Source organism: Poecilia latipinna, unplaced genomic scaffold (genome assembly GCF_001443285.1).
Source record: "Poecilia latipinna isolate Pla-1442-1.1 unplaced genomic scaffold, P_latipinna-1.0 Scaffold188, whole genome shotgun sequence".
Classification (NCBI taxonomy): domain Eukaryota; kingdom Metazoa; phylum Chordata; class Actinopteri; order Cyprinodontiformes; family Poeciliidae; genus Poecilia; species Poecilia latipinna.
In genome coordinates, this window is record NW_015112804.1 from 55,806 (window position 1) to 72,184 (window position 16,379).

Consider the following 16,379-nt stretch of genomic DNA (forward strand, 5'->3'; position numbering starts at 1 on the left):
GTGTGTGTGTGTGTGTGTGTGTGTGTGTGTTCGTCTTACTCAGGTGAGTTGAGGTTCAGGCCCAGTGTGGTGAGGTCTGAGCCCAGCGCTAGGTGAACCATGCCGGGATCCGTCTCTGCCGCCCGGATGAACGTCAACAAGCCGATCATTCCGAACTGGTCCGTTACCATGCCGACGGGAATGTTGGTCACTCGGCCTGAGACGCAGCGTTAATGAGGAGATGGACTGCAGCGGCGGCTCGGTGGGGAGGAATGAGGAGTTTCTTACCATCGGGAAGAACCTGGATGCCTTTCTTTTGCTGGTTGTTGTTGCTCGGAGCCGAGCTTTTATCGCCGGGGAACTTGGGACCGTCGGCGCTCGAAGACGTCTTTCCCGACGAGTTCAGGTTCTGCTCGGAAATGGCAGAGAGCAAAAACTCAGAAAGGAAGTAGCTGGGAATCTTGAGCTCATCCTAACTGAAGAGTTCAGACCGTTTTGTCGTCGCTGCTGGGATCTTTAGTTTGGTAGTTTGGACCAGGGAGAGCTGGGAAATCTTCATTATGAATTGAAAAGTCCTGCGACTGTTCGCTGGATGGCTTGGTTACCATGCCAACTGGGAAGAACAAAAACAGAGCCTGATCCATAACTATATGCAGGGTTCGTTCACTTTTCACACAGAAAAAATTCACTTTTCAAACTTTTCGAGCATCAAATAAATTAACTGAAAAAGAGATTTAATTTACTATTATATAACATAATTTATTACTGTTATTAATAACGTGACATTATTCAACATTCTACAGCAGAGACAAAGTAATAATTTTAATCATTCTAATGAGGAAAGTTTAGTCTGATTTAACTTCAAACAGTGAGAAGAACAATCTGTCATTTATTAGTGCATGTAAATATCTGATTTAAATTGTAAATAACTTTTTCCAAATGTTACATTTCACTTTACAAAACTGTGCAGTTTAAAATCAAGCACTTTCAAGGACTTTATACAGAAATTCAATGATTTCAAGCATCTGTTTGAATATAAAACAACCCATGAACAGCATCAAGACAATAAATATTAAATGCAATTCAAATTTTACGTTTATGTAATAATTACAGGAAGACGAAAACACAAATGAAATCAGGAAAGGTCATTTGACAGTTTGCAGTAGTGAAATAAAAAGCTGCATGCTCGTACGGATGTTCTGTATCGTCTGTGTGTTACCGTAGGGCGCCCGGCCGGCCAGCGGGTTCAGCTGCGGGGTCGGGTTCGAACTCCCGTCTCTCCGGCTCCGGTCCGCCAACGCCGGGAAGTCGGACAGATCCAACCCCGTCACATTCTCACTGCCGTCTGGAGAAGCAGAGACAACAAACTGGCTTCAAACGCCGTTTCTACCAACTTTTACTTTTATTACTGACACTGAAATCTAATCTATTCATGTTTTGTACCTGTGCCGTTGAAAATGTTGCTGGTTAAGGAGTTGCTCATGTTGAAGCCTGGATTCCTTTTAGATAAAAGAAAAAAAAGATGAACTTCTTAACTTGTCCAAACCTTCTGCCAACAGGAGAAAATAAAAGAAAAAACAACCTAAAATCACTTGAACTATAATGAGATGATTTTTATCTCTTCAACAATAAATGAGTCATTAATTGAATAAATAAAGAAGTGAGAATCGCTGTACATTAAAAACCTATAAAGGATTTTACGCTCGACTTACGCTTTAATCAGTTTAAAGAGACCAGCTTTGGTTCAGTGAGTTTCTACAGATCAGCTGAAAACAAAATGTAACGTCTCTAGAGAAACAGTCCAGACAAACAGAGAGGATTTCAGATCATGATGGCGTCAGGAGAACCTGTTGAAGGAGAACCGCGCCTGCTGCTTGGGCATGCCGATGATGCTGGGAGACGACCTGCTGGGACTCCCCATGGTGCCGCTCCGCCCCGTGCCGCCGCCGCCTCGCTCTCCTCCGCCCGTCTGCCCCGTGGGACCGCCCACCTGCTGGTTGTGGTTCAGAACGCTGCGGCTGCTGGTTAGGGGCATGATGGAGGCCCTGCACAGGGAAGAGCCGGGAAAACGTCACATTCATCAAACCAAACATCATCATGATGTTTAAACTACAGTTAAAGAAACAGATTCTGTGTTTATTATTTCAGGATCTATATTATAGTTAATATAAAACAGGAGACAGAAAAACGAGGGATTATTTTAGAAATCGATCAACTGCATAAAATTTGTATTTTCTGCAGATTTTTACCTTTAACCACTTAAGTCTTTTTTATGTAATATTAGAAATACAATGAAAGACGTAAATAAACACATAATTAGGTTAAGTTTTAATAAGAAAAGAAAAACAAATAATAAACTTTAATTTCTGTTTCTACTCCCCCATGAAACCAAATTAAAATAATAAATTCACTGAAACAACAAGCTTCAGTTCAACATTTTAAAAGTTCAGGCTGTTTTCTAAACAACAGAACAACTAAAACACAGAAAAACCAAATCATGACAGTAAAAACAAACACAAGGGGCGAACCTGTTGGGCGACGAGGGCGTGTGCAGCGGGCCGGAGTTGGGAGTACTGGTGTGATTGGAGAGCTGGCCGGCGGGTTGGGTCAGCGAGCTTCGACTGAGCTGCGGCGCCGCGCTGCTGTTGATGCCACGGATGGGGAAACCCAGAGCGCCTGCAGCCGCGGGGAGAGACGGAAACACACAAGATGAAGCTTCTGTGTTCAACTTAGAGAATAAAACTAAAAGGTTTTATGCTAATCTGAGCCAAGCAGAGCAAAGAGGTTGGAGAGATTCATGAGAATCTGCTGATGCTGAAGAGATTTTACATGGAGGCCGGGGTGACATGTCGGCGCTGAGGCAGCGCTTTAAAGAAAACCATAAAACCTTCAGCAATGACGCTTACACTTCCTCACTGGATCTTAGTGTTGATCTTACTCTGTGGGGCGTATAAACTGGCTCCCAGCTGCGACAGCTGAGTGGATGAGGAGGAAGACGACAGCATCTGAAAACGAGAACAAAAACAAGTTCATCACTAAACAACAAAAAACACTAAACAACTACGGTGCAAAGAGCTACAGCAGAGAGAATTGACTTTTTCTTATATCGTCAAACTTTCAGTGTGTAACTCATACTAACTGGGTGTTTCAGCGTTGAAGCTGTGAAGCAGAACAGAGACTTACGTCTTTGTCGGCCCGGTGAGGAGCGAACATGGACGTGTGGTTGTAGTAGAGGCTGGAGTCGTCCGAAGCGTACTCGCTCTCGATCCCCCCCTCCATGAACTTCTTCCTGGTAGCACCAAACATTCCGCGTGTCACCTGAGGAGTGATCAGAGACGGTCAGAACGCAGGAAACTGGGCTCCAAGCGTCTGGTCACACATCTGATTCATGACAGAACAGACCAGTCACATTTCTTTAAGGTTCCCCGCAGAGAGACTCACACTGTAAAATGTTCTGATCAGATCAGGATGTGAATAATGCAGACTGGGATTTATTTATGACTCAGGAACAAAATGAACTTCTCCCTGCTGAGTAAAGCTTCATTTCTCTGTGGAAAAATTCTGCATGAACTGTTTACTGCAGTCAGATGTGCAACTGTATTTCTTTCCAGGGCAATAAGGGAAATGTTACTTTTCATGAAATCAATGAAGCTGGACAATAAACCAATAACTATATATACATCACAATCAATACCTGATCAATATCAAAGGTAATACAGCTGATAGAATATTCAAAATTCAATATATAGAATATTCACTGAACTCCAATCCAGAACAGCGGAGCATTCTGGGAGATGTAGGCAGAAGAAAGACTTTAGTCGCTCAACCTCTCATGGCTAGCTAGGCTAGGTTGGTGTCATCAACTGACTCACTCACTCTTTGGTTGCCTAGCAACAACCTGCTGGGTAACTGGCCCAGCAGCAGTTTAAGGTTTCAGCATGGTGCCTCATAACTGCTTAAAAAAAAAAACAGGAAGTGTCACTCCACCAGTTTGACATAATAAAAAAAAATCAATAATGATTGATAGACTGATATGAAACTGTTATATCATGACAAGTTTTTCAGGTGTATCATCCTGCCCTAGTTTTATTATTTTCTAGGTGAGAAGCAGGTAATAATTTCATTACTTTGGTAAATAAGCAGTTAAAGCTTCTGAAATGTAAGTTTTTAGAGCTGGTTTAGTTTTTGCAGAGCTCTACCTGTATGACTGATCCTGGAAAATAATCAGGTTAGATCAGAGATGGATGCAGATAAAAGCAGCAGCAGCCAATCGATCAAATCTCTGAGAAAATTATCAAAAAGATCAGCACTGATCCTGGAAACGTGGAAATGTGACTCCATCATTATATCTAACTGGTCACTCAAGTTAAATCAGTTCAGCCTGCAGTTAAGTATTTATTTGGTGACCTGGGAAGCAGGACAAGTGGTCTATTGAGGTAAGTTTAGGTTCAGCTCAGGACTTTCTCTGAAAAATTAACATAGCTGTTTATCCAGAGTATACATCATAATCTCCAAACCGTTCCATATTATGTGTGTAACCAACTGGAAGGCAGAAAATGTACTTAAACAGTAAGTACAAACTGGATTTAAAACATTTCAACTGATTAATATGAAAACCTTTTAGTCCAAAAGATCAGACCTTTATCATTTATACAAGAAAACTGTGACTGACAAAATGTTTCATACATTCCTGCTTTAATAATTTGGATGCAACAATATATTTTTTACTCTTTAGCTAACTTTTTTAAACATTTAAAGCAAAATTTCTCGTTGCTGATCCACTTATTCCAAATTCTCCTGTTGTAGATGAACACACACACATCCAGAGCTTGCGTTCACATGCTGGCTTGTAGAAACACAGAACTTCATAACTTCAAATCTCTCAAAGTAATCTCACATGTCGAAAAGGTTCCTGATCATTCAGGATCTATTTTCAGTTTTCCACTTGCACCTGAATATGTTATGGGATGTTTTAATGTCAGTTTTGATCAAAGCTCATCTAAATGTGATGATCAGTGTAACCTGCACAAACATTGCACCGTTTTTTCAACACATCCTGCCGGTTTACATACTTAAACACAAAAGGAGCCATAAAGCAGATGAAATACTAATCCTTGTTTCAGCGTCGATCGCCGCTTTTTCCTTTTGTTTCCCACAGCTGGTTAAACATTATGTATCTACGGAAACTAAAAAAGCTAAATGCAGACTTACTTCAAATAAAATTTGAATTCATTTGAACGACAGTTTGCAAAACAACCTGATTATAGTCCTCCAGTATAAGTTATGAAAGCGAGTCGGTCGGTTCATAAGCCTGGATGTGTAGCAAGAAGCTAAGAGATGTAGGCTAAAGCTAGCACCACAATAATCAGTTTACAAGTTAAAACGCATGAATAAATAACAACGACTCGTCACGATGGTTTGTTTGTTAGTTTGGTGTGTATAAAATCTGTTTTACCGCGTCAATGGATACGTTTTAAACGATGCTCAAAGCTGCAGCTAGCCACCGTTAGCTTGTAGCTAAATCCATAGAAAACGCTAAGTTGTTAGCATGACAGCTAGCAGTTAGCTAGCTAACTAGCCAGCCACAACTGAACCGTAAAAACATTTTTTAGGTAATTATTCACAGAAATACGGTCGGTTTCACTGTGCTCCAACAGGCAGACTACAAGAAAGAGATAAGAGCGGGAGAAAACTGTGTTTTTGTCTCTGTAATTGAAGGGGAGGCCTCCTGCGGCTCCGTCGGCTAGTTCCCTCAAAACAACAACAAAAACCAACCAACTGCTGGTTTTAAAGCTTCCTTTCACAACGTTTCTCTTCTCTGCGCAATTCATATCATCCCAGAAACACACCCTGTGTTGGTTTATAAAGAGTTTATCCCAATAAGCATTTATAAGATCAATGAAATCAGGAAAAAATACAAAAAAGGAGCTCACCGCATCAATCTGTCCTCCCACTACAAGATGGCCGACAGGATGCTGAGATGCTGACCTCTGAGGGCCATCATTCTGGTGTAGTTTACTGATCTACTCTGTAGTTTACTGAAATCAGTTCTGATTTATTACATAGTTTATTTAATAATGCTTGAGTTAGCTGAAATCTACTGTTCTGTCCCTGAACGTCACTGTCATTTATTGTAATTACTGCTTTTGCAGTGCATTAAAGTGATAGTAGCTTACTTTTCTGTAGTTTATTCAAATTTGCTGTAGTTTAAAAATGTTAATTGTAATTTACTGAATTGCACCATAGTATTAATAAACTCAATTATGATTTATTAACATTTACTGAAATTAACAAGCTTACTGATCCATGCTGTAGTTTACTGAAATCAATTCTGATAAAATGAAATGTAAATAGTTGTATTCTGCTATAGCTGACACAAATTTTCTGCAGTTTTAGTGAAATCACTGTAGTTTTTGGATTCTTTTGCAATGTACTCGAATTTAGCGCAGTTGAAAGAAGTCCATTGTAGTTTACTATGCAATAGTTTTCAATAGAATCCCTTGTAGTTTATGAAAAGTTACAGTTTATTCAACTTTCCTGTAGTTTTCAGGACACATTTGTGATTTAATATAATTTACTGTAACACACCGAACTGCTTTGTAGTTTACTAAAATGTACAATGGTCTAAAGAACTTTACCAAATTTTGGCCTACATACTGCAGTGTGATTTTAAAATTCTATTGTACTTTGCTGATTTGTGATTTAGTTTTCTGAAATGTACTGCTGTTTTTTAAACTTTATAAGGCAGTTTTGTAATTTAAACTAAACTATGGCTTACCACATTTTTAGTAGGGTATTGAACTTCATTGTAGTTTACTCAAGTCTGCTGTAATATATACTAAAACTCTAGTTTGTTGGATTCTGTTGAGGTTTACTGAACTATAGAATTTTGCTGCTTACTTTCCTCAGTGTAGTTCATTACAAATGATTTATTGATTATATTTTCCTGAACTCTGCAGTAGTTTATTGATCTTTAGCTGACTACATTAGGTCCCAGTGCACTAAACAAGACACAGTTCACAGATGTCTGTAGTTTTCAAAAACGTACAGTAATTACAGTATGTTTTACTGTTAAAAAAAAAAAAAACTACACAGTACATGCTACAATACAATTTGTAGCATGTATTTTGTTGTCGGCAACAGTAAATTTGTAGCATTTACTGTTGCTGATGGGAATTTGTTTAACTCTGTAGTAGCTTACTGTAATTAACTACAATGTTTTGAGAATTACTATAGCTCCTGCCTTTCTTGACTGACAACATTCTTGCAGTTGTTTAATTACATTTATTGTATTTGCTAAAATTTGTAACTGTTTATGTATAGTAACTATATTGTGACCAAAATAGAATGCATGTATTATAGTTTACTAAATACTGCTTTGGATGACTCTGTTCTGTAGTTTACTACATTATACTGTAATAAAACTGCATTATATTATTATATTATTGCATATTGAGCAGGGATGTCCAACTTTCCCTTCTACAAGTGCCGGTGTCTTGTGTCTTTGAAGAATACAGGAAAAGGGGTGTGAGATATATATATTCAATAATACTTGCTCTTCTTTAAAAACTAAAAATGCTGCTAAAAACTACATCCCCAGCTTACCTTTGAAGTAGTTGCCTTACTTCTAACTTACTTTAATTCATATTTAAATTTAAATTAATATCACGCTTTCATGTGTATAATTATTGCATTCCAAAAAATATGTTCTACGGTTTCCATTTGTCCACGTTGAATACAATTTGTAGTATGTATTTTATGAATTTTAATTTGAAATGTTTGCTTTATTTTGAAAGGGACTGTTTCGGGGAGTGGAAATTTGTGGTGCAAACTGAAAATTGACATGAACTCTACTGTGATTGGACAACCCTCCTAACGCTCTCTCTGACCAATGAGGGAGCAGCAGCGGTCTGTATATATAGCTGACATCAGCGTGGAACGATTATCTTCATCTGTAAAGAAAGAAGAAATATAGAAGAACATGTCTGGACGCGGAAAGACCGGTGGCAAAGCCAGAGCTAAGGCCAAGACCCGCTCATCCCGTGCGGGGCTCCAGTTCCCAGTGGGCCGTGTTCACAGGCTGCTGAGGAAAGGAAACTACGCCGAGCGCGTCGGCGCCGGAGCTCCTGTCTATCTGGCGGCGGTGCTCGAGTACCTGACCGCTGAGATCCTGGAGCTGGCTGGAAACGCTGCCCGCGACAACAAGAAGACCAGGATCATTCCCCGTCACCTGCAGTTGGCCGTCCGCAACGACGAGGAGCTCAACAAGCTGCTGGGTGGAGTCACCATCGCTCAGGGTGGTGTTCTCCCCAACATCCAGGCTGTCCTGCTGCCCAAGAAGACCGAGAAGGCAGCGAAGGCCAAGTAAACCTTTACAGCTAAAAACTACAAACCCAACGGCTCTTTTAAGAGCCACCCACATCTATCTGAAGAGCCAAATCCTGGTTAAAGTAGCGATTAAAATTTATTAATCAAAGTGTTAAGAAATAAATTCTATGTAATTTTTTTTTTCTTTGGTTCCCGCCAAATTGGGCTGTCTATGTACATTTTCTACATTAACAAAGGGCTGCTTTTCACAGCATTTATTGAGTTCTTATAAATGTTTCAGAAGAGAAGTTTGTGTAAATACTTAAATGTGACCTTGGCTAATGAAGTGCAATTTTTACAAGGACATCAACACAAGAACACCTTTGCATCCCGATTGGTTCTGGCCAGAATATAATGGACGATGTCAAAAATTGTGAAGTCTGATGTGTGGGACACAATAAATGACTGGGATACATTTCATTAGAGATGGAGACTTTTTTTTTCGTTGGGCAGATTGTTTCCAGATTGTTTGTGGTCTGGAAACAATCAGATCTGGCAACCCTGCATATAAACACAAGTTAAGTGTGAAAAGCCCTAGTCAAGGTTTACAATACTCCAAAGCAAATAAGAACATCCAGGAAATGAAACCTTGTAATCTACGAAATTTAAAACTGGTTACTAAACTGATCTTTGAGGTAATAAAAGGTTTTGTTTAGGGAAATATCACTATAACAAAGTGCAGAGATTGAATTAATGTTAAAAAAGCTGATCCTATGTAAATGAATGGTTTGTGAACGCGTTAATTTGACTCCGCTCATGCAAACCCGTTCAGTGGTCTTCTCTTACGTCCGCAGTTCTGATATAAATAGAGGTTTTTGCTTGTATCTGACCATTGGTCTTTCAGATTAAAGAGAAGAACACAATGAGTGGTCGCGGAAAAGGAGGTAAAGGACTCGGGAAAGGAGGCGCCAAGCGTCACCGTAAAGTCCTCCGTGATAACATCCAGGGAATCACCAAGCCCGCTATTCGTCGCCTGGCTCGCCGTGGTGGGGTCAAGCGTATCTCCGGTCTCATCTACGAGGAGACCCGCGGTGTGCTCAAGGTCTTCTTGGAGAACGTCATCCGTGATGCCGTCACCTACACCGAGCACGCCAAGAGGAAGACCGTGACCGCCATGGATGTAGTGTACGCTCTCAAGAGGCAGGGCCGCACTCTGTACGGCTTCGGCGGTTAAATCTACCAGCTCTTTACTAAAAACCAACGGCTCTTTTCAGAGCCACCCACACTTCTCAAGAGACGTCTCCTGAATTTTAATGTTTATTCACTGCTTTTAAAGACTTGTACTGTGCAATATAGGACTGAATTTTATTTTTAACACTAAAACGCTATTGATTTTTGGGGCTAGCATTATGTATTGATGAATTTGAGTCTAACCCCATATTGTGTGTGGAAAGTTTGAATATTATAGTACTAATATTTATAATGTATAAATATAGGGATTTATATATGTAAAAAAAATTAGATGGATGTCCAGAGAAAGTCACCCTGGGTTGGTGGACTACTCGGCATTCATTCTCAAGTAAATTAAGCCCTTCCTCACTTTTCTTTTATAAAAGTATGCATCCAAGAAATTCCAAATTATACTTTTGAGTGTTTTTGTTGTTGTAGTTCTTCCCTCGGTGATTGGAATATCCAGGAAAATTTACTCAAGAAAGGGTAGCAAGTGAAAATTATGTGGTAAAGCTTCTCCCCAAAATCTTGTTTTATCAAAAAATTACTCAAGTAAATGTGACTGAGTAAATGTAATTAATAACTAATCCACCTCTGCCATTACCTGAGACATTCCTAAAGTGAAAGGTGCAAAAAATGAAATCAATAAATATTTATGTAAAAGTCATGGACAGCATATATTAACATGTTATTACAAAATCGTATGACACCTGATAGTTTCTTTAGCATGTAAAGATATTAATACCTTATGATTTCTGCTTGAAATCTAAAAAATATCTATGTAAAGGGAAACCAACGCAGTGCTCTAGAGAGCGCTGACAGCACACAGACAGTATAACCTTCCGATGAGCTCAGCCAATCAGAGGCAGGCGTCGGCGCACTCTGATTTACATGCAGCCTCTATAATACTAAACTCTGCTCGCGCTTCCTCATTCGTTGCTGTTTCCCAGAAACACATCAGGATGCCTGAACCCGCCAAGTCTGCGCCCAAGAAGGGCTCCAAGAAAGCCGTCACCAAGACGGCCGGCAAAGGAGGCAAGAAGAAGAGAAAGACCAGGAAGGAGAGCTACGCCATCTACGTGTACAAGGTGCTGAAGCAGGTCCACCCCGACACCGGCATCTCGTCCAAGGCCATGAGCATCATGAACTCGTTCGTCAACGACATCTTTGAGCGCATCGCCTCCGAGGCTTCCCGCCTGGCTCACTACAACAAGCGCTCCACCATCACCTCCAGGGAGATCCAGACGGCCGTGCGCCTCCTGCTTCCCGGTGAGCTGGCCAAGCACGCCGTATCCGAGGGCACCAAGGCGGTTACCAAGTACACCAGCTCCAAGTAAACCCGCTGTTTACCATCTAAACCACAAAGGCCCTTTTTAGGGCCACACAAGTACAACTTGAAGCAAAAGTCCTTTTGTAGTAGTTTTATCTTAAATTTTTGTTATGCCATTAAAATTTGAGAAAAATTGTTCCACTTCAAACACCAAAATTTCTCAAACCATTTTCTATGTTTAATCTAAAAACAGTTTAATTCAGAGTAAAAGAAATGTAAAGTGAAACAAGAATTAACAAAAGGGTTTTGATCAGTACTTGCTTGATGGAAGCAAATAGTGCCTTCATTTTTCACTGTTACTCCAATGTTGCCAGCTAATTTTATGATCATACTATTAGAACTCTGGTTTTCACTTGTTTCCACTTTGCAGATTGTGCAATGGAGTTACTCAATCATTTAAAACAGACTGCACAAATATACTTTGGATTTTATTTCTACATAGGTTGAGAAAATTATTCTAAATCCATGTCTATCTCTGAAAAAGATTTCCAATAGAGGCTAAACACATAACTCCTGATATGTAATACCATTCACCTGAGACATAACGTTTTACTCATGTCAAAAGTGATCTGAATGTCATCAAAAAAGTCTAAGTGTTGTGCCCTAAAGTTGCATTAAATATTACTAATCAATATATTGATTAGTAATATTTAATGCAACTGACTATCAATTCAGTTTGGGAGAGTTGAAATAAAATAAAGGTCTACAGGAGTGCAAATAAACAATGCCGTTTTCAGTTAGCATTTGTTAAATGAGTCCATCAATCTGATTTGTAAATGCAAATTCAAAGATATAATGAGGGACTAAATCTATTTTCTATTCTGAAAAACATGAGCACATACTGAGTATGTGAATTTCCACATCAAAATCTGATATAAAATTTAGATAATATTTATTTTTATTATCTATTTGATGGGAGATAAGACATTCCTATTGGATTCTTCCAAGAGAGGAATCCTGACTGGTTTATTCATAGACAGTTTCTGTGTGTTTACTGCCGTGAAAACCATTCCTATTTAACACCCAGATAATCCAAACATGACAATCAAAATACTTTTATTCTGTCCGCAACCTTCTTTTTTATCGAGAGCACCGCGATTATGTCTTCCGCAAAATGGTTTTAGATGTTTTAGGAAAAGAAATGTGGGAAAAACTCGCTACTCGATGCACAGAATTAAAGAGATTCTGACACCTTCCAGCGCTCCTGGATCAAAAAGAGAAAGTCCTGCCAGAGAAATATGACCTTATTGTAGAGAGCGAACAGTTGTCTTTCCGTTACAGCGATAATTATGGTAGAAAACGCCACTTTAGTGGAGATTTAAAGCCTTAAATGTGGCGAAGAAAACACAAATGGGGACGCATTTCAGACGGCAGCAGAGCGGTGGCCTGAGTTGTCTCTTTACGGTTCTCGTGAATGTTATAAGTTCCGCCTCCTGCTGGACAACTTCAGAGAATCATTATTAACAGTAACTGAGAATCATGGCAGAAGTAGCTCCAGCAGCCGCACCGGCTAAAGCTCCGGCTAAAGCCCCGAAGAAGAAGTCTGCTACCAAGGCTAAGAAAGATGGACCCAGCCTACCCAAACTCATCGTGGCCGCCGTGGCCGACTCCAAGGAGCGCAAGGGAGTTTCTCTTGCGGCACTCAAGAAGGTTCTGGCCGGGAAAGGCGTCGATGTGGCCAAGGCCAACAAGCGCATCAACACCGCCGTTACCAAGCTTGTGACGAAGGGAACTCTTAGCCAAACGAAAGGAACCGGAGCATCCGGGTCCTTCAAGCTCGCCAAGAAGGAGCCCAAGGCCGCCAAACCAGCCAAGAAGGTGGTTAAGAAGAAGGCTCCCGCCAAGGCAAAGAAACCAGCCGCCAAGAAGGCCACAACACCCAAGAAACCCGCCGCTAAGAAAGCAGCAGCCAAGAAATCCCCGAAGAAGGCAGCGGCCAAGAAATCTCCCAAAAAAGTGGTCAAGAAGAGCCCCAAAAAGAGCCCTAAAAAGCCCGTCGCTAAGAAACCAAAGGCTGCTAAGAAGCCTGCAGCCAAGAAAACTGGAGCCAAAAAACCCGCAGCGAAGAAGGCCAAGAAGTAAATAACTTTTCTTCTCCAACCACTGCTTAAGGCACCAAAGGCTCTTTTCAGAGCCACCACTTCTACAAATTAAGACATGATTCCTGTAAATAATCTGTTCGTTTCCAACATGCATATATATATATTAATTGAATGTTAATACTGTGCTCCATAGGACAGCTAAATACAATTATGACTTTGATATTAACTATTCTAGAATATGCCTGCTTCAAAGTATTCATCTGTTTTCAAACAGCTGACAGTAATAAAGTTAATTAAGGAACTATTTAATATTCACTCCCTGTATTAAAACTGCAGCAAATTAAGTTTTTAGTAATTTAAGATTACAATTTTGTCCTTTTTGACAGATGGATGTAAATTACTGAAATAATTTATTGAACAGGTTTTAATTTATATTTATTCTTTAGGGTGTGAACTAAAAGGATACTGAATATTTCCAACTCAAATGAAACAGAAGAAGCAAGTGTTTTTTTTCTTTAAATAGACTTAATGTAGTTTGTTATATTTGTATTTTCTAATATGTAACGCTTTAGACGGCATTAACAAATTAGCAATGTATCCTTGGAGATCAGTAAAGTATATTTTGTTAACTAACTTGTATAGATTTTCAAATGTGTTTTTATGTGTATTATATTTTGGATTTATTTATAATGATTTGTAGTATTATTTATTTTATGTATTTATTTAAAGGGCCATGTGGAAAATTACATCTTACATCAACTACAAACAATAACTAAGTAACTAAATAAAAGATAAAAGGAACAGCATGTACATGTGTGCAGACAACTGTTTTATAAGAAAATGCTTTATGATGCAAATAATTATTGTGATGAGCAAAAGTTAAAATTATTTTAGTATTAATCATTACATTACATTTTAAAAGTAGAATATTTTGTGGATATTGTAAGGATCGTTAAAACTTGATATAAGTTTTAACGTTTTCTTTAAATGTGTAACATCCCCCCCTTCCTTTTTCGACGTTATTTAGACTTCTCTCGCGCTTTATTTTGAAAATTCAAATCTAACCAATAGCTGAGTCAGACTTGTCTCACTACGTCAGCAACCTCAGCGAATCAGAAGTGACCTCCTGCTGCCAGTCTCCTTATAAGAGCGCTATTCGCGCTGAGAACGCATCTCTTCAGCGTGAAACGAGAAGAAGACTGTAAAAAACATGGCCAGAACCAAGCAGACCGCTCGTAAATCTACCGGAGGAAAGGCTCCCAGGAAGCAGCTTGCGACCAAAGCTGCCCGTAAGAGCGCTCCAGCCACCGGCGGAGTCAAGAAGCCTCACCGTTACAGGCCCGGTACCGTAGCTCTGCGAGAGATCCGTCGCTACCAGAAATCCACCGAGCTGCTGATCCGTAAGCTGCCATTCCAGCGTCTGGTCAGAGAGATCGCCCAGGATTTCAAGACCGACCTGCGCTTCCAGAGCTCTGCCGTCATGGCTCTGCAGGAGGCCAGCGAGGCTTACCTGGTGGGTCTCTTCGAAGATACCAACCTGTGCGCCATCCACGCAAAGAGGGTCACCATCATGCCTAAAGACATCCAGCGGCCCCGCCGTATCCGTGGAGAACGTGCTTAAATTACCTCAATATAAATTACACCCAACGGCTCTTTTAAGAGCCACCTACATAAACCTTAAGACGAATATTTTTAAACTATTTTCTAATACTAAATTTATGAATGGTGAGCTGTTTATGTAAACTTTTTTTTTTAAAAGTAGAACTAAAAGCTGGTGAATCTAGCAAAAAAAATGCAATCCTAAACAGACCCCACAGTTCAAAATGAACGCTAAATCAGTTAATGTAGGTCAGTCCTTAGATTTGAGGGGGAAGAATATAAGTTCTTATCTTATGAATTACAATATATAGAACCTGTTATTTCCAAATATAGCCTTTAGTTTTGTATTTTATATTGTGACTCCTTGCATTTAATTTTAGTTGAAAGCTTAAATTCTTTTTTCTTCGGTTTAAATATGAATTGAACAGATTACAAAACTTAATAGCTTATTTTACATTTATATTAAACCTAATTTAATATATAGCAAATTAAGACATTTTTGGTGTATTAGCTACAGAACCAATTAACCAAAATGGAGAATTGAGACAAAGACAAGATTCTTAAACCATATGGAACAAATTCAAAAACTAAAGAAAATCCTATTCATGGACATGACAACTGGAATCAGTACAGATGTTTTACAGGTACAAAATTAAAAGAATAGATTAAAAGTGAGAACACTGAAAACATACAAATATTACCATGCATTAAAGCATGGAACTCCCACAATATTTCTGATTTGTAAAAGAACTTGACCTTTGGAATAAACAGAATTTCTGCTTCAAGTTGCATTTGTGTGGCCCTAAAAAGGGCCTTTGTGGTTCTGACAGTAAACAGCAGGTTTACTTGGAGCTGGTGTACTTGGTAACCGCCTTGGTGCCCTCGGACACGGCGTGCTTGGCCAGCTCTCCGGGAAGCAGGAGGCGCACTGCCGTCTGGATCTCCCTGGAAGTGATGGTGGAGCGCTTGTTGTAGTGAGCCAGGCGGGAAGCCTCGGAGGCGATGCGCTCAAAGATGTCGTTAACGAACGAGTTCATGATGCTCATGGCCTTGGACGAGATGCCGGTGTCGGGGTGGACCTGCTTCAGCACCTTGTACACGTAGATGGCGTAGCTCTCCTTCCTGGTCTTTCTCTTCTTCTTGCCTCCTTTGCCGGTCGTCTTAGTGACGGCTTTCTTGGAGCCCTTCTTGGGCGCAGACTTGGCGGGTTCAGGCATCCTGATGTGTTCCTGGGAAACAGCAACAAATGAGGAAGCGCGAGCAGAGATTAGTATTATAGATTCTGTATGTAAATTAGACTGCCCTGATGCCTGCCTCTGATTGGCTGAGCTCATCGGAAGGTTATACTGTCTGTGTGCTGTCAGCGCTCTCTAGAGCACTGCGTTGGTTTCCCTTTACATAGATATTTTTTAGATTTCAAGCAGAAATCATAAGGTATTAATATCTTTACATGCTAAAGAAACTATCAGGTGTCATACGATTTTGTAATAACATGTTAATATATGCTGTCCATGACTTTTACATAAATATTTATTGATTTCATTTTTTGCACCTTTCACTTTAGGAATGTCTCAGGTAATGGCAGAGGTGGATTAGTTATTAATTACATTTACTCAGTCACATTTACTTGAGTAATTTTTTGATAAAACAAGATTTTGGGGAGAAGCTTTACCACATAATTTTCACTTGCTACCCTTTCTTGAGTAAATTTTCCTGGATATTCCAATCACCGAGGGAAGAACTACAACAACAAAAACACTCAAAAGTATAATTTGGAATTTCTTGGATGCATACTTTTATAAAAGAAAAGTGAGGAAGGGCTTAATTTACTTGAGAATGAATGCCGAGTAGTCCACCAACCCAGGGTGACTTTCTCTGGACATCCATCTAAT

At 39.8% G+C, this 16,379-nt stretch overlaps 5 protein-coding genes and 1 pseudogene across 6 annotated transcripts in view; 4 read left to right on the top strand and 2 right to left on the bottom strand.

Moving 5' to 3' along the window:
* The window catches only part of LOC106946362 (CCR4-NOT transcription complex subunit 2-like), a 16,447-nt gene extending 10,435 nt beyond the window's left edge, over window positions 1–6,012 (bottom strand). The window contains exons 1-10 of one of the 2 annotated variants that reach the window (XM_015030636.1): window positions 5,913–6,012; window positions 3,163–3,297; window positions 2,918–2,984; window positions 2,508–2,655; window positions 1,827–2,024; window positions 1,423–1,478; window positions 1,172–1,324; window positions 471–592; window positions 268–388; window positions 40–196 (exon numbers count right to left, since the gene is read on the bottom strand). In XM_015030636.1, coding sequence (XP_014886122.1) covers window positions 40–196; window positions 268–388; window positions 471–592; window positions 1,172–1,324; window positions 1,423–1,478; window positions 1,827–2,024; window positions 2,508–2,655; window positions 2,918–2,984; window positions 3,163–3,285 — 1,145 coding nt within the window. In that variant the 5' untranslated portion in view covers window positions 3,286–3,297; window positions 5,913–6,012. The remainder of the gene's footprint in view (window positions 1–39; window positions 197–267; window positions 389–470; window positions 593–1,171; window positions 1,325–1,422; window positions 1,479–1,826; window positions 2,025–2,507; window positions 2,656–2,917; window positions 2,985–3,162; window positions 3,298–5,912) is intronic. The other variant, XM_015030638.1, reaches the window with a different exon arrangement.
* Window positions 6,013–7,929: 1,917 nt separating this feature from the next.
* LOC106946366 (histone H2A) lies at window positions 7,930–8,455 on the top strand. Its single transcript, XM_015030642.1, has one exon. It carries the CDS (start codon window positions 7,961–7,963, stop codon window positions 8,345–8,347), a length of 387 nt encoding a protein of 128 aa, XP_014886128.1. The 5' UTR covers window positions 7,930–7,960; the 3' UTR covers window positions 8,348–8,455.
* Window positions 8,456–9,114: 659 nt separating this feature from the next.
* Window positions 9,115–14,546, top strand: LOC106946368 (histone H3-like; annotated as a pseudogene).
* On the top strand, window positions 10,347–10,900 carry LOC106946364 (histone H2B 1/2-like). Its single transcript, XM_015030640.1, has one exon. The coding sequence runs from the start codon at window positions 10,362–10,364 to the stop codon at window positions 10,851–10,853; it is 492 nt and encodes a 163-aa protein (XP_014886126.1). The 5' UTR covers window positions 10,347–10,361; the 3' UTR covers window positions 10,854–10,900.
* On the top strand, window positions 11,648–13,232 carry LOC106946363 (histone H1-like). Its single transcript, XM_015030639.1, has one exon. It carries the CDS (start codon window positions 12,326–12,328, stop codon window positions 12,926–12,928), a length of 603 nt encoding a protein of 200 aa, XP_014886125.1. The 5' UTR covers window positions 11,648–12,325; the 3' UTR covers window positions 12,929–13,232.
* Window positions 14,547–15,289: 743 nt separating the features above from the next.
* LOC106946365 (histone H2B 1/2-like) lies at window positions 15,290–15,821 on the bottom strand. Its single transcript, XM_015030641.1, has one exon. The coding sequence runs from the start codon at window positions 15,819–15,821 to the stop codon at window positions 15,330–15,332; it is 492 nt and encodes a 163-aa protein (XP_014886127.1). The 3' UTR covers window positions 15,290–15,329.
* Between the last annotated feature and the right edge of the window lie 558 nt (window positions 15,822–16,379).